Source organism: Ailuropoda melanoleuca, chromosome 8 (assembly GCF_002007445.2).
Source record: "Ailuropoda melanoleuca isolate Jingjing chromosome 8, ASM200744v2, whole genome shotgun sequence".
Classification (NCBI taxonomy): domain Eukaryota; kingdom Metazoa; phylum Chordata; class Mammalia; order Carnivora; family Ursidae; genus Ailuropoda; species Ailuropoda melanoleuca.
The window spans coordinates 50,520,710-50,547,937 of NC_048225.1; the positions used below are offsets into that span (position 1 = coordinate 50,520,710).

A 27,228-nucleotide genomic window follows, 5' to 3' on the forward strand; every position below is an offset into this window, starting at 1 on the left:
GAGTCGGGTGGGCAGTCAGCCTGCCTCGTAGTCCTCCTCCAGGCAGGATTTCTTCTGTGGTCTCTCCTCGTTTCCTACAAAGCGAGGCTTTGGGATTGCAAAAATGGAAAGCAAAAGGTAGAAAATGAAGGCAGGCTTTCCTGGACGTCAACCCCAGAGCAGGAGGATGTATTTATCAACTGTGATCCTCTTTCACCTTGACCTTGACTTGACCCTCTTTCGCCGTCTCATTTCACAGCAGCGCTAGTGCTCTGTGCCTGGGAAAGGGTAGCGAGCAGACAAAGTGAGGCACTGTCATGGGTTCACAGAGGCGTCTGTGGTTTCCACGTCTGCTCTAAGAAGAAGCGTTGTCTTCTCTTCCTTCTGCAGACACTCCTTTGTAGGTCGAACAATAGTTGGTACCACATCCAGAGAACACACCTACTCACAACACATATCCAGAGAACGAGCTAAGGAAGCATGTAAACTCCACATTCCAATACTGATAGAAGAAACAAGTTCCTGAAAATTAAATCTGCTGGCAGGACCCACTGTTGTGAGAGAAAAACAAAAGCCAGGGGAACAGCCCCCCTCCCCCAGTCCCCCAGCATACCATCCACCTGATTATGAAAATCAGTAATTCATAGGCAGCTGCAATTATAGTTCCGGTCTGAGCAGTCAAAAGGTACCCCTTCTGCTAAACGAAGGCAGCTGCAGTCTGAACGTGAGCAAAGCAGGGAGGAACAATGGGGGGAGGGAATTCACCAAACACTAATTGGAAACATAACATTTATGCAATAAAGTTCACACTTCTCCCAAGCCAATGAGTGTCTCTTCTGTGCTCGTGTTTAGTATAGAGATACCTGGTTAGTGGAGACTCATTATTTGTGCGGTCCCAAGTGGGCCCCAAGTACTTGAAAGCCTTCCAAATGGAAGAAGAACTATAGACGTGAACATTCCGTCCGAAAGAAATATTCTCTAAATGTCTCCCTTCTACTTCCTTGTTGCTATCGTAAAATTATTCCATGTCTCCTAAAGCTTCTGCCTTCTCCGACACCAACAGCCTGGGGCAAGTTTTGAAGCAAACAGGCTTCTCTTCTGTCAGATGTAGCAAACAACACTACACTCAGTCACAGAAAATGTATTTTCCTCACTGGTTCACTGTGAAGGCTTTTTGGTAGATGATTAACAGGTTTGTATCTTGCAGACTCCATAAATCAAAATCTAGACAGTGTGTAACACTTATCTGCAATTGATCCTGTTAAAATGCAACTGGTAACTATGGTAATTTATTAAGAGACATATTTTATACTCCTGGGTTTGAGAAGCACTGAGCCAGAGAATTTTAGATCGGAGAGGGGGTGGGAATCTCTGAGATCATCTGGTTGAATTCTCTCAGAGCAACAACGTAGATTACATGATGCTTTAATAGGGGTGAGGGAGACAAAGTCCTGGGAGTAACTTAGCCTGTTTAAGAAGTCAAGAAGACTTCTCAGAGGAGGTGACATTTGAGCTGGATTTGAAAGGACTAGGTGTTGCCATGCAGGGAAGCAAGGGAGGAGCAAGTGTGAAGATGAGGAACAGGTGCGGGGAGATCAAGTGACATGGCCAAGGTCCCACAGCCATGCAGTAGCAGAATGGGACCTGGCAGCCAGACCTCCTGCTTCTGCCCTGTACCCCTTCTGCAGTGCTGATGGTGGAACCTACCCTCCCCAGTTGGACCATCAGCCAGTAGCTTAAAGTGAACATAATCTTGCCTTAAACTTTATTCCAAATTCTTTTTTTTTTTTTCTAAGCAGGCTCCACTCCCAGCATGGAGCCCAACACAGGGCTCGAACTCACGACCCCGAGACCAAGACCTGAGCTGAGATCAAGAGCTGGATACTTAACTGACTGAGCCACCCAGGGGCCCCTCAAAATTCTTATTTTTAAAAGCATATTCAGAAGGGAACTTCATTCTCTAGAAAGACACTTCTAACTTAAAGGCAGTAGGAACATGGATTCTTCCAGGCAAAGCCAAGGGAGAGCAGAAGTGCTCAGGGTCCTGGCTTATGAGCCTCGCTCCGCCAAGACCCAGACCAAGTTGTGCTGTAAGGAGAGCGCTTGCTGGATCAGGCCCTCTTGTTATTAACTCTGTGTTCATGTAAAGTGCAGCTCTTGTTAGCAAGAGGGACAACATCAAGTGAGTGGACTTTCCCACCCATTCACAAAAGGAACCACATATTTGAACTCTTTTTTTTTTTTTAAGATTATTTATTTATTTGACAGAGAGAGAGACAGCCAGCGAGAGAGGGAACACAAGCAGGGGAAGTAGGAGAGGAAGAAGCAGGCTTCCCAGGGGAGCAGGGAGCCCGATGCGGGGCTCAATCCCAAGACCCCGGGATCAGGCCCTGGGCCGAAGGCAGACGCTTAATGACTGAGCCACCCAGGTGCCCCCACATATTTGAACTCCTGAATCCTTTTTAAGTAGTTTCCAAGTTAATAATGGCAGACAGTTGGGAAAAGACTTCCAGGAAATGCACCACGCTATGAATTCCTCACCCTCCCTCTGTCTTTTCTCTAATCGATCCATACCCAAATGATTCCTCAGGCCCACCTCCTCCAAGAAGCTTTCCCTCTGCTGGTTTTGTCCCATATCAGCTGCCATTGCCCTATTGCTTTTAAGGTTCAATGCCCTTCCTTGTCTGGACACCTTTTCTGCACAGTTGCTCTCTTAATTAATTACAGACTCATAAAATTTTAGAACAGGAAGCAGTCCTGAGGTCATCTCTGCTATCGCCTTCATTTCATATATGAAGGAGGTGAGGCCCAGAGAGGGGCAGGAAGTTAGTTTAGGCCCCCCAGCCTGATACTAGAAGATGGGCCCAGAACCAGGTGTCTTTACCTCCAGGCACAGCTTCCATGCTGCTGCCTGGGTGACAGCTGTCATCTTGTTCTCCCAATTAGCCTGCAGGTTCCCTGTGGGCAAAGACCCATGTCTTCGATGCTAACATCTCATTTAGCAGAGGCCTTAGTCTTAGCTGCATGACTTGTAGCTGTGTGCTAAGACAACAGGCTGAACCCTTGACTCTGTCCCACCAGCCTGACCCTGCCGACTCACTCTGAGACCTTGGCTGAGTCACCCTTTCTCCGCGTCTCAGTTTTCTTCACTATTAAATGAGAACATCAGGCTACGGTCTCTTGGATCCTTCAAACCCCAAAAGCCCTAAAATTTGCTACCTCACAGCAGGATCCTTTGCTGTCTGCAGGACCAGACTTACTGTACATAGACCTGTCACCTTGTTCCTTCTCCAGGCTTCTGCTGTGGAGTGAGTTCCCTCGAGGCTCAGAGGGCACCGTATCATTGAAGAAGATGAGGCCCAGAGTCCTGGATTCGAATCCTGCCTCCGGGTCTCAGTGTCTTTGTGGTTCTCAGCAGGCCACTTCATCTTTCTCTGAGCCTCCTCTTTTTTCTTTTTTTAAATAGAAGTAACAATACACGCTTGCAGATTTGGCGACAGTGAAATGAGGTAAACTTTGTGGAAACATGTGGCACAAAGGAGGCTTCAGTAGAGAGGGGCTTCTTTCCTTTATACCACATCCAGCACTATTGAGAAACAGTCTGTTCCAAATAAACAGATTTTCTAGGTACCAGGTTTACTACCTGAAGCTACAAAACAGTGAGCTTTTTTTTTTTCTTTTTTTTCTTCCCCAAATCTTTCTTACATGAACTCTGTATTTCCTTGTCAGGTCACACAGAAATAACAAAAGTAGTAGGAAGAGTCTGAGAAAATCCCATTCCTGCAGAAGGCGGGCATGACCACATATGCTGGGGATGCGGGTACAGCAAAGGGAATACGAAAGAAAACTCCTGCGCCTTTTGAGAGAGCTTGGATTTTTTTGTCTCAATAAATGGGGTGCCATCAGAGGGTTTTAAGCAGGAGAATGACAGGATCATATTTGTTTCCGAGAGTTGGCTCAGACTGCTGAGTGGTGATGGAATCGGGGTGGGGAGCGAGAGAAGAAGCGGGAGGCCAGCCTCCAAGCTGTCGTGTTAGCCCTGGTGGGCCACAGTGGGCACCTGACCAGCAGGGGAAAAACCTGAGATGGGAGAGGACCAGTCTGCAAATGCCCAGTAGCTTTATGGAAAAAGAACAAGTGACTGGAATATCGGCCCATTATGAGAAAAATGTAAAGCAGGGGAAGTGTGAAGAGGACCACGAGACTCACCCAATCACCCGGCCTCCACAGAGCAGTGCTGCTAACAGTGAACACTGTCTTCCCGGTGCTGTTAGCTGCGGAATTTCTAATGCATTCGTAGATACAAATCTGATATATAAAAACGTGGTTCAGGCAGATGTTTTCCAGAACACATCTCTTAGCGTCAATTGAGATGCACCAAGAGTAAAAATAACATATAATTTTTAACTGCCGGTTCCTTTCAGTGACTGGGCCAGAAGAGCTCGAATGTATGGGCCCTGGCTTTCCTGGGTCTTCTGTTGGGTAAAGAAGGCCTCTTTTCAACTCTCCTTCTCTCTTCCCCGCCAGAGTCGGTGGATAACTGTCCCAGCAACTGCTATGGCAACGGGGACTGCATCTCTGGGACCTGCCACTGCTTCCTCGGCTTCCTGGGCCCCGACTGTGGCAGAGGTGAGGCCTGTGTGTCTGCGTGTGATCCCTACTCCCCCCACCCCATGGGTGGTTCATGTTCCACTTCCCAGAGCAAGCGCAGGACCCCAGGCTTCCTCCTGCCTCCCACAGGAAGGGCCCCCCAGGGCCGTTCTTCGGAAGCCCTGAGAGAGGGGTCCGCCGGTGGAGTCATGGCCGCGTCAGCCCCATTGTTCACAGGGGCACGACCAGGGAGGTCGGGAGGACCCGCTGTTACAGGGGCAGCCACCGTGAACCTTGTGTCTGTGGTGGGGGCAGGGGAAGTGGTAGTGGCGGTCCTTTTAAAAAGTTGATTTGTTTTTTGAGGAGTGTTCAGCCTTAGCCAAATGCCTTTGGTAGTTTTTTTTATTGGGGGGGGGTTTGTATTTTGTTTTTTGATTATTGAAGTATAATCGACATGTGCCAAGGGGCTTTGCCGGTCACTTCACAAGTGTGGTCTCTCTGGCCTTGTGGCTGGGCCTGCATTACTGCTCCATTGTTGCTGGGATCTTCGCTGAGACCACCGAGGGGAGGGATTGCGGGGGGGCTGCTTTGCTCCACGCAGGACCCTAATGTTGCCTCATATCTGGATACAGACAGTGCTAATGTTAACCTCTACTGAGATGGCTTAAAGGCTACCACCCTGCGCATTGGCCTTCATTTCTGTCCTTGGAAGAGTTAACAGGGCGAAGGCCAAAGGAGCTGTGTAGTCCGGAGGCTTTGGCACTCCTCTTGGGAAACTGAAATGCCTCCTTTCCTTGGTCTTCCCACCTCTTCACGACTTCAGCAAGTGTTTTCTTAGTGCCCTTTAGGGCTTGTTCCCGTGCTAGGTACTGGGTTAGAGCACTGAGCGAGGCCTAGCCCAGGAGCTCTCAGTCTGGTCAGGGGGACAGACAAGTAAGTAGATGATGACAAAGCAGTCAGTAGCAAGTGAAACACGCTGCAGCAAGGTTAAATTCGGGGGGCAGCTGTCAGCTTGGACACGATGAGTACCAGGAAAGGCTCTCTGGATGGGGTGACACTGGAATCCAGACGTGACCCTTGAATAGTCGTTCATCAGTGGGAGGCAGAGATGGTTTTTCAGCGCCCAGCAAATACCGTAACATGATACCATTTGGGGGCTTCTGCTCTTTCTTCCTAATGTGGAAGAGACTCAGTTTGAGACAGCAGAGCTGCAGTCCTGAGGAACCACAGTGATTACCTGCTGAGTGCCAGTAAAAGGAAAGCAGCCAGGTGGGGGCCAGGGGAAGGTGGTGCAGCGAGAAGAGATGAGTCATTCCCTCTAACAAGAATTCCTGTCTCATCCCATCCACACTTAAACTTGAGAGTCATGTATAGAACAGACTTATGTATCTTGGTAAGGCTGGTAGGTACTGAGAGCACAGTGCAGTATAATTTATTTTTGTATAGTGTCCTTCATCCGGATGACACAAAACACTTTATGCTAAGAGGCAGAATGGGGAGATAATACTTTATAGAGCCACATCGGGCTCAGCTCTTCTCTTATGGGGGCAGTAGTGTGTGGGGCTCGGGTGGAGCCCGAAAGGCAGGACAGGCTGAGCTTCGCTGGCTTAGAGAGACAGTACATGGTGCTGCAGATAGGGGTGCAAGCAGCAAACTGGAATGCTGTCAGGAGAGCGCTGGAGGAGGGACTGGGGCAGGCAGGAGGCCCAGCCGCTATCTTTTCCAGTAAGACCAAGGACCAGATGGAAGCTTCCTGCGTCGGGGTCCTGGCTACCATGTGCTGCACCCGTAGTACGAGGGGGATGGGGGGGCAGCAACGTTCAGTGGGCACTAGCTCCCCCAGGCCCTGCATGGCACACCCTAGCCTACAATTCCAGGTGCGTTTAAACTGGAATGAAATAAAGCAAGAGACACAGACAGATGGCTACGCATGGGGATTGTGGCAAAGCCCTTGAGGCTCTTGGTCCGGCCTGCAGGCGGAAGGGAGAAGGGACAAAGGCAGGTGGGCCTCACTGGGCGTTGATTCACACCAGACCTCCCGTGCTGTCTCCGCAGCCTCCTGCCCCGTGCTCTGCAGCGGGAACGGCCAGTATATGAAGGGCCGGTGCCTGTGCCACAGCGGATGGAAGGGTGCCGAGTGCGATGTGCCCACCAGCCAGTGCATCGACGTGGCCTGCAGCAACCACGGCACCTGCATCGTGGGCACCTGCATCTGCAACCCCGGCTACAAGGGCGAGAGCTGCGAGGAAGGTAGGAGCGCGGCAGCAGCTACAGCACCTGGCCCTGGGATGGGCCGGCACGGTGCCGGGAGTGCCTCCAGGGAGCAGGGCGCCGCTCCACCCTGAGCCACGCACCCACCAGCAGCGAAAATTAGCTTAGCGGAAGAGGACAGGCGAATCAGAGTCCTAGCTGGTGAAGGGAAGAGAGGCGTCCTATGTGGAGCACTTACTGTATGCAGGCTGTGTCCTGGAGGCCTGAGATCATTGAACCTCAAACCCGATGGGGCGAGCTAATTATCTTTGTTCTAGTCAGGGGAAGCGGACTCAGGGACTCACCTGACCTGCCCAGGGTCACACGGCCAGAGGTGGCAGAGCTGGGGTTGAGCCCAGTGTTTCCAGCCCCACAGCCCAGGTTCTTTCTCCTCCCCTTAAGCTCATATTCTCTCCATGTCTCACGTATCAGTCTGTTACAGACCTTCAGACTCTGCCTTCCGTTAGCACAGGCGTGTGCGTGTGTAGCTCATAGGTGCTCGTGTCTCGCCTTCATAAAGTCAGCTATGTGTGGTGGGGGCTAGAAAGTGAGCTTCTGCTTTAACAGTGCACCGTTCTTCCCTGGACAGTCTCATCTGGTGAGATAATGAGCATTTCTGTGGCCTGAGGAAGGGCAGTGGCAGGCCCGGGGTCACGGAGCTAGCCAGCAGCAGGGCTGGGACCCCGCCAGGTCTGCTTACTTCAGAGCCCTCTTTCTTCTTGCCTGCACGGGACTTGTAGATGAGAAGGGTCTTATTCACAAGCGATATAGAGTGGCTCTTAAGGGTGCGTGCTCTGGGATCAGATGTAGGTTTGAGTCCTGGTTGTGCCACTAACTAGCCTCGCTTCCCTCATCAATAAAATGGGAATTCCTTCCTCAGAGGGCCATCATAAGGATTGAATTAAATGACCCATGTAAAGCACTTAGCTCCGTGTCTGACACATAATAAATGCCCCATAAATGTTAGGTCTTATATTATTAGTATTATTCTGGGGACAGTTGAAGCATATTTCCTGTTTCACCCCAACCACTTTGTCCAAGGTCTTTGGAAACGGGTGGAAGTCACTGCTGAAACTGGTGGACCATGCTAATAGGCTTCCCTCCCACTGCCCACCATCTAGGGCGCTGGCATCTTCGCCACCGATGGAAGAGGCTCCAAGGAGAGCTAGCTTCTAACCCATTTGGGATTTAACACACAGGCCTCTCTCAAGGTATCATTTCTCTTAAGAAAGAAAAAGGGAGGGGGGAAGGAGAGCCAATATAATGGGGCCACTTTAAAAGAGTGGGGAACAGGAAGGGATTAGTGCCTGAAACGCAGCGCCTCTCTGAGACAGACTGCCTGTAAACCCCAAGTGTGCCTGGAGGTCCTGATTCAGACCTATTAACTTTGATGGGGATTACTTTGGGCTGTCTGAGAGCAGAGGAGCGTCAGCCTCTGGAACAAAAGAACTTGGCTTTCTCATCCTGACAATGGTGACCTTCATCCGCCTTCCCTTTTCATTTTAGTCACTTGAGGTGAAGACCCTGAGAAGAAAAGAAAAACAAAGAGGAGATTCCTCTTGAAGCAGTGGGGCCGTCCCACCCCAAAGCCTACCGTGTCATGTTGGGCCGGGGAGGGCACGATGTCCCTTTCCCAGCTCAGCGGGCACTGGACAGTGCCCCGGCGCGCAGGCTAACTTACAAGAGGAAAAAAAAATAAAAAAGTTGTTTAGCTCTTTGATTTATGTTATCTATTTGAAAAGAAATGTTTTGACTCCTTTCTTTTCTGAGGAGGGCCATCTGGTACTGATTCCTTTTATTATTTCTGTTTCTCTGGTGAAGCATCATTGTGCAGTCCTTGTGTTTACAATGGAGGCTTCTTGGGGCCTTCCCCACCACCCCGCCCCACTCCTCTCTCTCTCTCCTCCCTCAGCTCTGTTCTGACGGGCTTCACAGTGTTTATAAAACATCAGCTAACAAGCTTATTTTTTTTCCTCTCTCCCTCTTCTTCTTCTGAAGTTTATTGCCCCGTATTTTTTAAAGCCTGAACCGTGCCAACAGGACTTGGAGGGAGGTGGGGGAGGGGCAGAAGAGAACATCTTAGGCCTTTTGCAGTGCAAAGTGACACTGTGCTTTGGTCCTGAAGAGCATCTAACAGCTTGTGTGATCACTGAAGCAGGGAATATTTTGGGGGAAGAGCTGTGTTTGCAGCTTGGCCATGCAGGCCTCCTCATTTCGTTAACAGGCTAAGCTTCTGCCAGAAATTTTGGCTGGGTAGCAAGCTCTGCAGAGGGAAAAAAGGTAACTGCTTGGCCCTCTTCTAAGCAGAAACCAAGTCAGACTGTCTTCTACACAGAGTTCGGCGTGTTTCCCTGCCAACTTCTCCCCTACTCCATCAACATAGAACTCCCCCGCCCTCCCCAGGCCGGCTGGGTCTCCCAATGTGACCCACAGCTCCCAGGGAAACAAATGTCATTTCTGAAACCCTCTTGCTATGATAGAAGGAAGACAACTTTCATCCCGTCACCCCAGAGGCCCCAGAGTGTCATGGTGGCGTAGATAATGGCCGTAGGTAGCAGATCAGCAAGGACAGCGTCCTCCCTGCAGGAATCTCGCTCGGCCAGTTCAGCCAAGCTGTGTTTTCCTTAGGTGCAGTCCTCCTTGAGTCTTCTCTTGCGCTCTACACCCACATTGCCGAGCGGCCCTTCAGAAGCCGTGACTCAGAGCCTGGAGGTAGTCCTGTCAGCAGTGTCTTCTCGTCTTCGTTCCTTCCCTGGACCATCTTCTGAGAGTGTGGGGTTCACTTTGCTGGTCCTGGGTCCCCATGGGACTTACTGTGTCTGAGGAGCAGGACTGCGATGCCAAGGGCCTCTTGCTAAACTTGGCCCCCTCTCGGCTTGCTCGCTAACAGCGCAGATTTATAGATTCAACCTCGAGGGCGCTTCAGAGACAGCGTTGACCCGAAGCCTGGGCCCAGGCACCCCCAGCACGGGAAATACCTTTATGGGCCTCGGGACAGGAATTGCTGAGTCATTTCCTGTCAAGTTGGAAAGCTGTCTGGATCTAGGGAGTTACCATAGTAGCCTAATGGGCCAGAATAATCCTTCTGAGGTTCTGAGATGTGAGGCTGGTCATGAAAATATATCACTGTTATTATTTTTATGATTTTTAATTACCAAGAACTCCAATGGGTCATGCTTTAACCATTGTGAAGTGGTGTCCAGAGACTGCGAGAGAAGATTCTTTGCCTTTGTTTGGCTTTATTAATTCTCTACTTTGTTCTATTTCTTTTCTTGTTTTGTTTTGTTTTGCCTTTATTGCTATTTTTTAACCATTTACATCTGTATGCATGTATGTGTGTATTTTTGAACCAGTAAGATTACAGAACAAATAACAAGAGATGTGTACCAGGGAAGAATGATTCAAATTTAAATTCCTCCACTTACCACTGTGTGATCTTGGGCAAGTTATTTAACCTCTCTGTGCTTTAATTTGCTCAACTGTGAACTAGGGATAGTAATGGTATCTACCCCCAAAGAATTATAGCTAGGGTTAAATGAGACTGTGTATGTAAAGGCTCGAATAGCAAAATATGGCCCAGAAGAGAGACTACATCAATACTAATTGTTATTATTGTTGTCATTGCTATTGTTGTCCCCGCAATTCTGTTTTTAGCAAATGATTGCTCCTGACTTCGACCTCCTGATTTCTCATTTAGGTCATTAAGTTGAACTCCTTTTCCAGACCTAAAAAGTGAAAGCACGGTCTTGATAAGCTGGCCCTCAGACAGGCCCTCTGCTCCCCAAATGTGGCCATTTGTACAGTCTGTCCATTTGTGTCTCTGACTTTAACATACCTGGGCCAGGTTTCCCCATCTTTTCTGCAAAAGTCAAATATGTGGAGTTATAAGATTTAATTTGTCAATGAAGTAAAATCATGTCTGAATTATAAAGAAATAAAGTAAAAGCACCTCTGACCAGTTTGCCGAAGTCCTGCCGCTGAATGTCCTGATAGGATGGAAAAGTAACTTCTTGGCAACAGTTTATAGCTCGCACACTCCTTTCCAATCCTCAGTGTCCTCATTAGCAACTGAGAGGTAGATAATTTTGACACGGGAAGTTCAGAGGAGGTATGTGACTTGACAGTGGTCCTAGAACCAGTGCCTTTTTTCCCATGACCCTTGAACCTAGGACCTCAGAGATCAGTTCCCAAGTTCCTTCCTGTGGATCATAGGGCTTCCTCAGTAGGGCTTCCTGCAGGAAGCTGACCACACTCACTGCAGCACTGTCCACCCTTTTTCCAACTGCTACGTGTTGCAGCCCTACCAGGACACCACTCTCTCCTACAATTACAAGAGGAACAGGAATCCTCTGCCTTCCTAAAATGAAAGACAGACCTCACAACTTTTTGGTAGAGTTGGACCGGCCTTTGCCAACTCTGTCTTCTCTCTGCTGTCTTTTGCACTCGCCATGTGAGTGGGAGCCATGTGATAAGTTGGTCCTCCACTCTCTCCTTCTGGTTTTTCTCTGCAGGGCTTTATGGAAGATTAGAGGTCTCTGTTCATTTTGTGAAGCCCCATAGCTAAAGCTTTGATTTAGGAAAATCAGCCCCAGTAACAAATATTGGCTTCAGAATCAGACAGACCTTCAGATTCCTCTCTGGCAGGGTTAACTGTATGATCTGGCATAACTTCTTTGCCTCTGAGCCTTAATTTCCTCATCAGTACTTCAGTGGGTTATGGAAGAAACGGAATCTGATCAGTGCACAAAACAGGTAACCCACAGAGTTATTCTCCTTTCTCTATTTCTGGGTTGGTCTCTTGAGACCACCTTGACCTTGGGCTCTAGGAGCCCCGAAGGGGTTGCTTGGCTGTGAGCTACAGCTGTATAGTTCACCCAGTGCGTGAGGAGAAGCTGTGCAAAGCCTGTGAATATAATGTTGTGGAGTTTTTTGGGTTTTATTTTATTAGGTTCAATTAGCCAACATGTAGTACGTCGTTAGTTTTTGATGTAGGGTTCAGCGATTCATTAGTTGTGTATAACACCCAGTGCTCATCACATCACGTGCCCCCCTTAATGCCCATCCCCCGGCTACCCCGTCCCCCCGCCCCCTCCCCTCTGCAGCCCTCAGTTTATTTCCCGGAGTCGGGAGTCTCTCATGGCAATGCATGTCATTTTGAATAGTCATTGAAATGTTTGCCCTCTGGAAAGTGAGGTTTGAAAGTTTGTGTCAATCACAAGAACTTTGGGAAGATGATAACATCTAATGGAGTTTAAATGCAAAATAAATTCTCTTTTAAATTAAGGAATCTCTTTTAGTCCCGCCTTCATGGTAAGACTGTGTTATGAAGTAGTAAACGCTACTAGTTTATTTGGCAAAGTTTTCTTGAGTATCTTCTGTGCACTGAGCACCGTTCCAGGAGCTGGAGACACAGAAGGGAGCAAAATGAAGTCTGGTCCGCTAAGCGGTGCAGTTATTACAGACATAGCAGGCTCTGGGTACCATGCTAACACTTGATAGATTTCCTTTTTTTTTTTTTTTAAGTAGGCTCCACACCCAACATGGAGCTTGAACTCATAACCCTGAGATCCATAGTCACACGCCTTACCAATTGAGCCCGCCAGGTGCCCCTTGATATGTATTTCTTACTCTGCCTTACAAACCAAGAAGTAGGAATTTGTATCCACGTTTTACAGGCAAGGGAACTGAACCTTCTGTAAACAGCCACCTATCGAGCCAGGAACCCAGGTCTCCCGTTGGTTAAAGCTCTTCCTCTTTACTGCATCCAGTGGCCTCTCTGCGGGAAGTCTGTGTCCTCTTACCAGGGTGAAGCCCCCTACACTACCAAGTGGAGTAGTTCACTTAAAGTAGCCTTACCTCTGCTGGTCAGATGCTCACCTGTGTTCTCTCTGCTCCGTGTCACAGTGGACTGCATGGACCCCACGTGTTCAGGCCGGGGTGTGTGCGTGAGGGGCGAGTGCCACTGCTCCGTGGGATGGGGAGGCACCAACTGTGAGACGCCCAGGGCCACCTGCTTGGACCAGTGTTCGGGCCATGGAACCTTCCTCCCAGACACCGGCCTTTGCAGCTGTGACCCAAACTGGACAGGCCACGACTGTTCTATCGGTAAGTGTGGGGAGAAGGGCACCGCATGGCTGGAGGGAGGAGCTTTCCACCATAACGTGTTCGCCATTCAATCCCCGTCAGTGATCAGACCCTGTTCCCGGTCATGTAGCGTTGGAGTGGGGGGGGTTACCCCAGATCTCTGAGTGCTTTTCTTCTCCCCCTGAACTCCATCCGTCATCACCTGTACTTTTAGACCAGCAGAAGATTCAGAAATGAGTCTTCACATCATTCCTTCCATAGTGGTGCCTCGAGAGTGAAAACATTGCCCTGTAACCATGTGAATTAGAATACTAGATTGAAATCTCCTCCCCCATGTTACGGTGGTCATCGCTAGAGGCAAGGCCACAGGGAACAGTGTGCCTAGGTGAGACCTGCAGGGATGGGGCTTTAAAGGACTCAGGTCCAGGGGCACCTGGGTGGCTCAGTCAGTTAAGCGTCTGACTGTTAATATCAGCTCAGGTCATGATCTCAGCGTTGTGAGATTGAGTCCCAGGTTGGGCTATGCTCTCAGCGGGGAACTGGCTTGGGCTTCTTGGGATTCTCTTTCTCCCTCTGGCCCTTCCCTCCTGCCCCCACCTCTCTAAAAAAAAGCGGGGGACTCAGGTCCCAGCTGTCAAACCCTCTGGTTTTACCCATTCATCAGAATGAAGTCTGAACTCAGTGTATTATTTACGGTTCTCTGTGACCTTATCCCCACCTGCCGTTCTGGCCAGATTCTCTACTAGCCAGTAAGTTCCATGAGGGTAGCAAACATGTCTGTTCACCCTACATCCCCAGGACTCAGCACAGGCCTGGCCCACGGCAGCTACCTGGTAAATACTGATGAACGGGTAATGAACACATGAAAGAACACATGCTTGAATGTGTTCTCACTGTGCTGTTCATCATATACAGAGGGCTTATACGTGTAACATTCTAGTATCATTACGTTGGCAGCCTTCTGTTTCTGAGCACTTTATGATTTGTAGACCGTCTCCAGATGACAACATGTATGAATCACCTAGCACAGTACTGGGATATGGTAGGTGTGCTCACTTCCCAGATCTCGTTTCCACAGTGTCCACTGTTTAAATCCACATGAAAGCCCTGTGAGAATGGTATCATCACCCCTGTTATACTGATTTACATAATACTTTAATCATTGAATACTTTCAAATGCCTACTATGTACTAAACACTCTTCTCATCAGAGTTACAAAGAGATAAGAAGGTCCCTGTCTTTGTTGAGCTTCCACTGAGGGAGACAGCAAACAAACAGATGAAGAGAAATAATGAGTAAAAAAGCTTAGGCGCAGAAAATTTTTAAGTAATCCCACCCAAGGACACACAGCTAAAAAGTGGCAGCATTTCCAGCTATGTTTTTTTTTTGTTTTGATTTTTTTTTTTTTACTTAAATCACTTTCTTTACCACACACACAATTTAAACAAAGTGCAGCTCAGATTAGCCCATTTTGTTGCATGTTAACAGTCCTTTTTGTGATCAGGAAAGACGGCTGAGGCCTTTGGCAAAAATGAGATCCATGCAGCATTTGTGCCTTTGGAATCCTCTGAGCTACCTCACCCCGTTGAATGGAGAACTGATGTTCAATACGCAGTCTAAACTGGACTTTCATCCTTGTTTGCAAAGCTCACGTTAAGACATGATTGCAAACACAGATGCGCAGGGTCTTAGAAATAATTCTTTTTATATAGCTCCGTTTATAGCAATATAATAAATGGTCCTCTCGAAGCTACACTGTCTTGTATTGTTTGTTATGTGGCCACAAAGCTAGTTTATGATAGGTATATAGCTGTCTGTGCATTGTTAATCCCCGATGAAACCGTACAGCCTTTCATGGAGACAAGTATGACTTCCGGTGAGATCACTAGGTTTTCTTTAGTTGGTCCTGTAAAAGGAGACGGCAGACCCATTGGAAGGGACTTTGAATAGAACCGTGAGGGCTCATCTTCCTACTCTGTGCACACCGCTCCCCATAACTGGTGTCGAACGTGCGTGTGGCGTCCCGTGCAAAGGCAGAGGAGCTCCGAGTGATGAGAAGTGTCCCTGAGCCCAACAAACCTTGGTTCAAACGCTGGCCCTGCTACGTACTAGTTATAACTTTGGGCAAGTTCCTTCCCCTCCCTGAGCTGTAAAATGGAGGCGATGACAGTCCCTGCCTTCTGGGGTTATTATTTGGAAAATCATCGTGTGGTGAATTATTTAAGGTGATATTAAAGAAGCACTTAGCCTGCTACTCGGCTCATGATATGGGCTCAATAAATGTTAGCTGCTGTTACTATTATGATTAAAACAGCCACTGATGAGAGCCCTTGATATTAATGAAGACATTTGATAGAGGCAAGATGAAATATGCCCTTTCAGAAATGTGGATTATAGTTTTTAAATCTCCAACCTACAGCTGACTAAAACAGTGTCATGACTGCCACCCGGCCAGGAATTTCAAAAATGGCTTCATAATTACTGTCTCCCACGGCAATAGTAATAGCAATTTGTGTTTGTCGAGTGCTTCCCAGCCTACAGAGATATTTCGCACACGCACCCCCACAACGACAGCCCCGTGGGCAGGGTGACCAGGTAGGACATCATCCGTGTTCTCACCCGGAGGCTCAGGGAGTTGCCAGGGTTGCCTCAGGCACCCTGGGGCCTGAGGAGGCTGGCAGCCCACGTTCAGCCTGGGGCCCCAGGCCTCATCTGTGGCCCAGCACTCCATGTCGCCTCTCCACAGGCCACTGTTTCCGCTCAGCTGTCCCTTCCCCTCCAGAAGCCAGTCTGAAGGCTAGGGAAGGCACTTGGAAGGTGGTGCTATCTCACCACCAGCCCCGTATGGGCGGAGCCTGCCTGGGCTCAGTCCCGCCTCTGCCGTGTGCTAACTATGTGACTGTGGCAAGGTGCTAGCTTTTCTTTTCTTTTTTTTTTTTAATGTTTTTTTTTATTATATTATGTTAGTCACCATACAGTACATCCCTGGTTTCTGATGTAAAGTTCGATGATTGATTAGTTGCGTGTAACACCCAGTGCACCATGCAATACGTGCCCTCCTTAGGTGCTAGCTTTTCTTGACTTCACTTTCCTGATCTGAAACTGGAGATCACAGTGGCTCCTTCACAGGTCACGTGACCATCAAATTACCAGGTGTCTGTGCGCGCATGGAACAGTGCCTGGCTAGAGTGAGCGTTCCGCGGCTCTCTCGACCTCCCTTCCGAGGGCGCTTTCACAGAGTGGAAGCGGTTTGAAAACTATCGAGTTTTGCCATGAAGCTGAGCAAGAGCTGCCTTAATGACTGGGTGCTGCTGAAGCTGGGGGGCTGTCTCTGTGTTCGGGGGTTAGCTACAAGGTGGTGGGACAGGCACTGGACTTCATCTCAGAAAATCTGCTCCCTGCTAGTAGAATGGCTCCAGCAAGTTGCTTAACCTCTCCCCCTTCCTCATTTTCCTTCACAGTAAAATCATCTAAGGGATTGTTGTCAGGATTCAGTGAGAAAATGTAGGTTAAGTGGTTGACGCCGTGTCTGGCTCGACTTGGACCCCCGGTGAGAGGCAGCTCCCATCGCGTTGTGTGTTCTTTGCTCCTGGCATGGCGGGGCTGGCACAGACACTGTACAGAGCCTTCCCGTCAGGGGCAGCAGGCCAGCAGCTCACCCAAAGTGCTTCTCACACCATCGGCACTGACTGTGAGTCGTGGGGTTGGCAGAAGTCACCGCTGGGCCCTCATAGGAAGGAGGACCACCTCTTCCGAGATGAAGAGATGTCTCGCTGTTTGGCCTGGGGAACAGGATTTAATGGAAGCAGCTGAAATCAACATGCCCTGCACTCGACAACCAGCCCGTAATGAAATGTGAGCTGACAAGCTCCCCAGCACTTCAGTTACGCTTGTGGAAACAGTGAAGTCAGATTTTGTATAAGGATTTACTCAGACCCCCAAGTTCCCAGACGCTTGGCTTCCAATCTCATCCCAGAAATTCCTCCTGAAATCTAGCCTCCTTCATGTGATATTCCTTCCTGACCAACGGTGTAAGATAACTGTTGGGACAAATGCCTCTGGCCCAGAAGAGCACGGGTTATATGCCCCACCCCCTGCACACCGGTGTCCTCAACTCTGGACCCAGTGAGACTTGGCTTTTCCAGTCTTGGGGGGTGGTAGTAGTGATGATGGTCGTGGTGATTGCTGGTGCTGTGGTTTTACAGATGGTCAAGAGCTGGAGACAGGAAATGACTTGTCCAAAGTGACTCAGCTCAGCAGTGGCAGAGTCTGAATAAATCTAGGAGCTCTGTTTCCAAGTCCTCCGCTCTTGCCTCAAGCCCCCTTTCCATCCAAAGAGGTTTCCTTACAAGGATGGAGCATTACTTAAAGAGCCACCCATTTCTTAGTGCTTACCATGTACCAACTACCGAACTAAGTGCATTACAGCCATTATCTTCGTTCATATGAAAACTGTAAAGAAAGGATTACCAGTTCCATTTTTCAGATAAGGAGCTGAAGCTCAGAAAAGTTAAATTCCTTGCCAGCATCCCCCCATTGGTAAGTGGCAGAGTCCAACTCAAACCAGACATGGCTCCAAGGCCTCTCCCAAGCTCTGTGGTATACTGAGCAATATATTGCCGTCGTGCCTCTCTCTTGCCAAGCTGTGAACTCCGTGAGGTCATGGTCTACCAGTATCCCTAGCACAGGGCCTGACGTGGGTTAGGTTCTCAGCGATTATTCAATAAATGACTTACCCAGTGACACATCAAAGAAGGAGCTAAAGGCTCTGCCCAGGAAGAGCCCAGCACACTACCAGTCTAATCTGTTCTCTGAGGCCCCTCCTCCCCACCCCAGTGTACCCCCACACCGTGCACACACGCACACACGCTCATGCACATGTGCCCTGCGGAGCTAAAACCAAAATCCCTGGGCGTCTTCTCTGTCAGTTCCCAGACCTAGCTCATGTTGGTTCCGTGTGCCTTGCCAGCCAGCCAGACCCCTCCTGGACAAGAGCTGGCATCGTTTCCCCTCCTTCAAGCCGTCTTCCCCGGGGAGCAGCCATAGCGGGCTGGATGCCTCATCAGCTTGTGCATAAAGTGGGGTGCTCAGCAGCGCTGCTAAGCTCAATGACTCTCCCCACCACCCCAGGTGCTTTAGTTGAATTTTCATCCTCTTGCTCTGAGCTGCCTTAGAAAAGGGAAGGAATTTAACCTCTCCAAGCTGGTCCTTGCAAGTAGAAAAGTTTCCTTTTCTTTCAGAGCCTAATGACCTCTTAAGAAGATTTCAGGCTCTTTGATGTGTTCCAGGACACCCTTTTCAGATGTGGTCACTTAGATCCACCGTTTGCCCCTCTGCTGGCTCTCCTTCGGGTCCTCCTTTCCCTCCACCCTCAGCCTCATAAATTCACTGCTCATTTCCACTGCTCCGTGAGCTCTCCCCAGTCTTGTCTTCCATAAATGACTTTTATGTGTAAGGGCCCTCTCGTGACATTTCACTCCTTTGGGTGGCTGGCTCACAGAAGCAGTACATGGCAGAGATTCTGCCTGTAAAATGCCCATGCTGGTGGTTTATGATTCTTATCATTTCATTGCAGTTGAGTTTCATGGAATAACAGGTGGAGATTTAGAGGATGGGTTTCGAGGTAGCATGTGCAGTCAGAAAGAACTACATGGGATTTGGAATGGGACCAAGCTAGATTTTTAAGACTGAGCTTATCCAAAGAATACGGCTAATAATACCTGCTTTGCAGGATTGTTTTTCAAATTAGCTTTAATACATATGTATAAAATGCCTAGCATGGTGCTGGCATTCAGTAAGCACTCAATAAATAAAGTGTATGTTTTTAGAATGCATGATTAAATCTAAGTAAGCCAAACAGTCCTTAGACTCTTGCAAATTTAAGTCTGAGAACATTTTATATGGTGAAGGTTTGAAGCCAGACCTGGATTTGAGTCTGCGTAACCTTGAACACCTTGCTTTCTCTCTCAGTGGCTCAGCTTCCTTGTGGTTCCTGACCCTCTTCCACCCCTGCCCCCAGCCCATCACTGGTCATCGAGTCTAGATGAAGTTATTAATGTGCTGACATTGTTATCCCAAACGACAGCACAAGGGCCAAACAGCATTAGCATCGGCTTCCTGCCAGATAACGAGCTTTCTGAGCTCGATTCCAGAGAGGAGCACAGCCTCGCAGAGAGAGCATCCCGGAACAGCTCCAGACCTGCCCCTGCCCCTGACAGTACCAGACACCCACCTCACACGCGTGTGGCCCTTCCCAGCCCCCCTGCACGCTGGGTGCTATCCTGGGCACCAAGGATCAGAGAGCCTCAGCCCACTCAGGAAGCGAGACCTAGTTAGGTGGCATGATAAGAGCCTGGACTGGCGTGTGTACGTGGGGTTCGGGAGCACAAGGCAGGAGCAGTGAGCTCAGCCAGAAGACAGGTGAGAGCAGAGGCTGAGACCATCTTCCCCAGGGAGGAGACTTGTGAGCCAGACCGTTAGCAGGGTGTTGGGCGGGGGGAGTCCAGGCAGAGGGGACAGCGTGTGCAAAGTACACAGGTGTGCAGGAGAATCATCTGGAAAATCCTGCCTCTGAGTGGAGAGTAGCAACCGTGGGGGTAGGTAGAAGAAGTAAGACCAGAAAGGTAGGCAGAGTCCAAACCATGGTGTCCACTGAGTGCCTTGCTGAAAATCTTGGATTAAAAGATTTTTCAATGCCCGCTGAAGATTTCCCTGTCAGCCTTCATGTCAGGACACCTTCTTTAGCTCTCTCAGCCTAACCTGGACTAGGTTCCACCTTCGCTGAGGGGGGACCTTCAGAATTCAAACGCAGATCCTCTGAGCTGCCGATTTCCTCTCTATTCCTCTCCTCCCCTTCCAAAAAGAAACACAAACCCTAAAGCATACTTAATAACAAATATGACTGCATAGATAGGGAGTGGAAAAGCTCTGTTATCAAATTAAGTCACAGTTGACAGCAAAATAAGCCCGATGTTTAAAGAAAATAAGAATAAGCTGAAAGTAGTAACAGGGTTAAAAAAAATTAAAGCTCTAAACATAGCATTTGCATTAGTGCTAAATTTTGAAAATGGTAATTCAATTTTATTTACGAGGCAAATATAATTACATTTAAATTTGAGGGAACAGAATTTAATTCTTATTAATGACAGAAAGACTGAGTGAGATGCTTTAATGCCAGAGAAATTGTCTTATGTTCATGGATGGGAGAGAAAATTAGATTCAGCGTGGAGCATTCTCCCTGCTACAAGTCTCATGTGTGTAGCCGGAATTGTTCCCTCTCTGAGAAGCATTAGCTTCTCAGCCCAGAAAGCACAGCACCGACATCCAATTAAACATCAAAAGGAAATGATCAGGCGGGGCTATTTCTGTATAGGTATGTTACGGAAGAAGAAACCCGAGGTTAGAATTTCAGCCGAGGAATAATATCCTTGAGACTTGACATTTCCTGTACCCCTTCCCAACAGCAAGTGATAGCCTGAAATCAAAGTTCAGAATAATAAATATCGGAGAGATTGACAGTGAGGCAGAGAAAGAAGAGGAGGTGTTGGAGGCAGAGAAGAGCCCACCAGTTGTCTGGGAAGTAGCATGTAGGTTGAGACACAATGAGATGGTCAGTTCCTAGCATTTAATCAAAGACCGGGAAATTGGGCCCAGACAGGCATAGTACTAAATAGTGCCGGAGTTAAAGGTTGATAAACCAGGAGCTGGCAGCTTTGTAATTTAGTAGAATTTCCCCTGACAGCCCTAGAACATTTTCTATCAGAATTGGAGCTCTTCAGTATGTAAATATGAGCCCTCCTGAAACTGGGCTTCAGAATCAGGTTTCTGTTTGGACACCCAAGCTGCTGACTTGTACACAATCTCCAGTCGTCTTCCTGAATCAAACTGCTACTATATGACTTGTAATTTTAAAATAATAACTGTTCTTTGAATGGAAATTGTATTTACATTTTACAGACCTCCTCATGTATGTGCTTCATGATTTATAGGGACAATAAGTACATAACCCCCGGCACTGGAGATGGTGTTATTCCCAGGGATCCTGGGTTCAGAGAGTTTGAGGGACCTGCCCAGAGACACTCTGGGAAAGCAAGAGTTCAAATCCAGTGTTCTCTAGGCTCAGAGCCCATGTTTATCTCTGGCATAACTCTGCCATTGGCCATTTCCAAGGTTCATGCTGACACTGTCCGGGAATCAAGGCTGAGGTTCATAAGGTTTCGCTTCATTGGATACCCCTGCGAAGAGCCACGTAAACTGGATCTTGACCACGAGGTACCTGGCAGTACTACAGGGCCTCAAGGAAAAGAGTGATTGCTTTCAGCCACGGTGATCAGGGGGCTTCCTGGAGGAAGCGGGATTTTAAGGTGGGTGATGGAGGTTGGGTTTGAGTTGGCAGAGAGAGAAGGAAGAGACAAGCACCTTGCAGCAACCCATTGTAGAAATCAAATCAATGCAATGTGTACAAAGATGCAGCAGAAACTGGCATTTTCCAGGAAAGAGCAGTAGTTTGGAGTGGCTTTGCTTAGGGTATTTGTGGCACAAGAAAGAAGGAGAAGAGGTGAGGGAAGTTAGCAGGCCGTCAGTCACGAATGGCCTTGAAAGAGTTTAGGTTTTATCTGTCAGTGGGAGCCACTGAAAAATTTTGGGCAGAGTTGTGACATGGTGAGGTTTGGTTTTGGAAAGCTTACTCTAACATTGGCATGTAGTTGGTGGTGCCGGGGAGACATCGAGGTGGAGGTGTCCAAAAGCTAGTTAGACAGGTGAGCACATGACCGGGTAGAGAGACGGGCCTTCCACAGAGGAATATCAGGGCCGGGGATCTTTGGGAAGAGGACTGAACATCGCTATCTCTTCAGCTCACCCAGCTGGGCCCTGTCAGTGGGGTTTGGGGAGTGTTCCAGCCCTGGCCAGAAGTCCACATCCTGGCCATGCTGTGTGGCTTCTGTGCTCCCTTGTTATCCTTCTGCAAAGTCAGACCCTGTTGGGAGGCCTCCTTCAAGCTAGGTTGGAACTAGGTTCCTCTAATCAGGAAGCCAGATACCCTCCAATTAAGGTGAATAGCAGTGGCTTACTACTTCCTGTGATAGGTGCTTCATAAAGCTCGAAATTCTGGTCCTGGGGGGATAGGTGCGGAGACTGCTAAGCACAATATCCTGGAATCCACTTTTTGGCTTGGTTTGAAAGTGCTCCAAGCCCCTCAAGTGAGGTGAAAGGCCATGTGGTTTCCAAGGCTCATTAGCTTTCTGCCAGCTACATCTGTAGGACAGAGCAGGGCTGAGAGCAGCGCTGACCCTCTGGTGAGAGGGATGGAAGTTGAAAAGCACCCGAGAGTGGCTTGGGTTTGGCCTTGTGTCAAAAGGAAGCTAATTACCGTAAGGAAGTTGAAGGCTTCTTTCCTGTACCTTCCTCTCCTTCTGGCTTCTTCCTGAAACCTGCACTGGGACTAAAAACCATCCGCCCAATTTAGTGAGAGAAGGAGGGAGGGAGGTGCTTTATTGAAACCTATGTTGATATAAGGATATAGGGGTATCTCTCCATGGGAGAGAAAGGTAACTCGTAAGTGTCCTACTGTGTGCTGGGCCTGCTGGCAGGTTGGTGCTCCTGCACACATGTGGGTAGACTTGAGTTCCTTGAGGATAGGGATAATTTCATATCATTTCTGAATCCCTAGCCTCTAGGAGTAGCTGGCATATAGTAGGTGCTCAGTATATTTTCAAGTCAAGTTTAGGGTTCCTGCAGATGGGAATCCTTTTCACCATTGTATAAAGGACAAAGCTAAGGCTCAGAGGTGTGCTGTGTAGCCGGAAAGTAGCAGAGCAAGCTCTTAGACCAGCGCGTGTGATTTCTAGCCTCTGTTCTGTGCAAAATGGTAGAGCCTTGAATAGTTACATGGATGTAGTTAGAAGATAGATTTCCTGTGTGAGACTCACCAGGGAGTGTAGTGTTCAGGCTGGCAGTGGCAGGGCTGGGGAGGCAACACAGGTGGACTAGTGACCCTGATAAAAGTCCTCATCAGGCGTTTTGAGAAGGCCGGAGGGGAGACTCTCCAGCTGGGGCACCAGAAGGAGGCTTCAAAGAGGAGGAGCCAGACCTCGAAGCTGACGTACAGTTGAACGTGGGAAGATCGAGGTAAAAGGGGAACCCAGACCATGGAAACGGCTTGTACAGAGGCATAGAGGAGGGACCACAGAGTGTGCTAAGCCCCCTCTCTTCAGCCATTTGTCTAGCTGGCCCCTTCCATGACTATTTCCTAAGGCAGCCATCAAGTTCTTGCTCAAATGCTGACATACATGTCCCTGTGGGGCAAAGGACAGGCACTTCTCTCTCAGCCCTTATTTTCCTGTCTACAGAATGACTAGAGCATCTCTGAAGTGTCCTCTCACACTCTCATCACAAAAACTGCTCCTCTAAGTTTTTCTCCTTGTTTTCTCTCTTACCCCTAAACCCACCTGAGGGAGATCCCGTATCCAGGCCACTTCCTGCCCAACACCAGCTCCCTCCTTCTCCATCCTTTTCCCCTAGTCCCATGGTCCTTTGCCTCCAGCTCTTCTCCTTCATTACGCACAGCCCCCTTGTTTCTGTGCCTCTCTCCACATCCACCTTGCAAAGCCCACGACCATCCCAACCACTCACCATCTCTCAGCTTACAGCCCACTCTGAGCACTGGAAGCCAGATGACCTCATGTTCACGATCTTTAGACTTTCCTGGGCCCTTCCAGCTGCAGGTCTTCTTGTACTTTGTGTCTTCTTGCTCTCATTTCCCCAGGGGTTCTTTAAATGGCCACATCCATCCATCAGTAGAGATTCCTATCTCACTGAGAACTTTGAAGCCATCGATGAAGTACTTTGCCATGATCCTGGCCTGTCCCTTAAACGTGTCTCTGCCTACATGCCCCCCCAAAAGATGAGGTGCCCACAAAGTGCTGTCCCCCAGATTATGCTCCAGATCTGGTCCTCACCAGCTGCTAAGGGGCACCTCAAGTATTCACATCATCCCCTTGCTCTCCCCAGTATCATTAAGCCCTCCCTTCTCCTGGTTCTTTCCAGCACATAAACATGATATAGTTGCCATACATTGTTTACTCTGTGAAAGATGTGCATGGTATGGGGCACGTTACATGGTGTTCATTTAAGCTTGACAGATAAACCTGAGATGTTAGTGTCTAAATCCTATTTTGCAGATGAGAAAGCTGAGGCACAAAAGGATGAAGTAACTTGTCCAAGTCATAGAGCTAGATGGATCGATGATGGATGGATGGATGGATGGATGGATGGACGGACAGAATCAGATGGATGGGTGGATAGACAGATGGGCTGTTAGATGGCCTGGTGACTGGATAGCTGGTTAGATGATTAGATAGTTGAGTGGATTGGACAGATAGCTGGATAGACAGACAGATGGAGGATGAACAGACAGGTAAACAGACACACAAACAGAAGGAAAAGTATTTAATATGGTAAACGTTGGGTCAGGGTGAAGAAGGAGACTCAGACTGATTTCCGAGATCCTGTTCTGTAGCTGGGGTGATGCTCTGATACATAACTAACAGTCCTGGGAATGTGTCAGATTACAGCTGAGCTTGCGCCTCAACCTGGTCACACAAGTCACAGACCAAAGAGCTGTATTAATCATAGTCACCTTTCACTCTGGTCAAGTACCTTTGAGCAAGTCACTTAATCGCTTCAAGCTGTTTCCTCTACCCCGATGCGGGAATGAAAACACCATTGCAGGGCTGTTGTGAGGATTTCATCGGATAATATTTGTGTGCCACCAACAAGGGTTCTACATTTTCTCCTTATTTCTGCTTCTAATGCTATCTAGTGTGGCTTGGACTTAATGTGTACCAGGATTTCAGAGAAATTCCCCAAGCTGTGCACTAACTCCGATGAGCTAGTGATAAGACAGAAAATCCTAGCAGGAATCATTTAAAATTATTTAACCCTCCTCTCTTAAAGTCTCCTAAGGGCATTCTAAGAATCTCAGGTGCTAAGCAAAATAGAACCATTTTCCCTATTATACCTTTTAGCGCTAGATACAGACTTATTAAAGGACTTCCCAGGAGGTCACATGGGGCCCAGACTCTGTTTCCCCTGCATCTTGTCCTTGCTCAGCAGGAAAGCACACAGAGCCTTGGGTGGGGATCCCTTCCATTCCCTACTTGTGGCAGTTTTGAGCATCTTTCCAAGTCAAAGAAATTTTATGAGAAAAATATATGTAAGTCTGTCCCTTTAGGGGCACGCCACAGCTTCCCCTACCAGCTATTTTAATGAACAGGATTGTAAAGTAAGGCCAGACAAATTAGCTGCGCTAGGTCCCAGGCTTCATCCAGGCTCTTATGGGGATTAACATTTAATGAGAGGAGCCTGGGGCAGTGTTTTCCCTTACTTATACGCTTTAGGGGCGCCATTAACCAATAGCCAAACCTTATATCTTTCCCTGCCCTTTTCCCCTTCTTCCTCACGTGCCTACTGGCTTCCACATCATGGAGGGAGAATGGGTGTGACGTGGGCAGCAGCATGAAGGAAGGTGTGCGTGGGGGTGCATGGGCTGAGACCCGTTAAAATTACAGAGTTCTCAGTCACAGGGTGCAGATGAGTTTCTAAGAAGATTAGGCACAAAGGAGACTGAGCCCCTGTGTGAATATATCTAACCAAATAAATTTTGTACAATAGGGCACTGAGACACAGTTGAGGTCAACTGACATAACACTTCTCTGAAGCTTTTTTTTAATTATTATTATTCATCTGTTCTTTCAACAAATATTTGTTGAGCTCTCATGCTGTGCCATGTCTGGTGCCTGCTGCCAGGGAACCAAGTTGAGAAGAAGCTAGGGCCTGCCATTAGGGGGGCTCCTAGTCTAGAGAGAAGACAGACATATGTCTGGGCAGAAAGGAAGATGTGTGGGCATGGCTCTCCCTCAGAGAAGAGCTAACTTGTTCTTGGGCCTGACCTGGTTCATCTCCAGGGTCCTGTATGGTTCAGTCAAGAACTTCACAGGCCCAGAATTAGAACATTAGATGGCTGGGGACTTTCACCTGATTTCAAGAGGAAGCCAAGGCTGCAAATACAAATGGCTTCTCACTGGGTTTTGATGGTCTTGGCGGATGGTGTCCTGCAAGGTGACTAGAGAAAGCATACCTACATTTTGGCTACTTACTGTAAAAGCTGGCATTCTGCTTTTCAGGAAGATGCCCCTCTGCTAGGTAAATAACAGGTCTGCTGATACCAGATGTCTTAAGTCCTCATCGATGGATTCTGGACGTAGCATAAGTTACACGGGGCCTTTCACGTATACCCTTTTCTTCCATGATCCCTACTCACCTAGGAGGGGACCATGATTACCCTCCTCACTTCGGGCGTGAAGAAATACGGCTCGGAGAGATTGAGTCATTAGTTCTCCAAGGACTCCACAAGGACCCAAGGAAACTGGGGAGTCAGAGTCTGAGCCCAAGTCTGCCCTACGGATGATATTCTCCATAGTACTTCAGAAGATTCCTCTCAGGGCCCGACCCTTCCAGCATTCAGCCAGTAAGCTCCGATGTTTATCATGTGAAGGTCAACGGGCATCGATCAAGTGCTCACTTGTACCGGGTATGTTACAGAAGTCAGAGTTCACATCTGATGTTCGGACATCAGTCCAGTGCACGTGCCACTGCGCCTCATTTTCTCTCGCACAAGAGTCTGTGTACAGAACTTATTATACCCCAGACTGTGTGCCAGGCACTCTGTAGAAGTTTCGCTTCTGCCCACGTTAACTTGTGTAACGGACAGCAGTTATATCTGTGTGCTCTGCTGGAATGTAAACTCCCTGAGGTCAGGAGAGAACCATGCCTGTCACAACCACCATCGGATCCCAGCGCCTTCTGTTGGATTTGCACATGGTGGGCACTCAAGAAATTAAACAAGTGAGAGTAATTCCTGCAACAGCCCTCTCCAGTTGTTGGTGTCATCTCCATGTTACTCGTCAGGCACCTGGGACTGGAGAGGAGCGGTGACCCAAATTTCACAGAGTCCCCCTTATGTTACGTAAGGAGCAGATGACCTGCTGAAGCCCATTCTTCAGCGTCATCCTGTTTAGTTTCCAGCAGCCACTCTGGGAAGTTCTGTCTGCTTTCATGTCAAAGCAAAATCAAGAAGGAAAACTAAAGCTGTTCCTTTTATTTCAAGGGGGGAAAAAAAGGTGAGACAGATAAGAAAAATAACAACAGAGCCTACAACTCGAGGCCAAATGATAAACTAGCAGCTCTGATTTCTGCTCCCATCGGAGTCAGTGCGTCTCCCACGCAGGCAGAGGGGCCATCTGCAGAGGAGAACCTGAACACTGA

General features: G+C 48.5%; 1 protein-coding gene across 12 annotated transcripts in view; it reads left to right on the forward strand.

Annotated features, from left to right (window-relative positions):
- TENM4 (teneurin transmembrane protein 4) overlaps positions 1 to 27,228 on the forward strand; it is a 721,916-nt gene that overhangs the window by 569,957 nt on the left and 124,731 nt on the right. For all 12 annotated transcript variants that reach the window (XM_034666260.1, XM_034666259.1, XM_034666261.1 and 9 more), the window contains 3 exons: positions 4,507 to 4,608; positions 6,625 to 6,819; positions 12,724 to 12,924. In XM_034666260.1, coding sequence (XP_034522151.1) covers positions 4,507 to 4,608; positions 6,625 to 6,819; positions 12,724 to 12,924 — 498 coding nt within the window. The remainder of the gene's footprint in view (positions 1 to 4,506; positions 4,609 to 6,624; positions 6,820 to 12,723; positions 12,925 to 27,228) is intronic.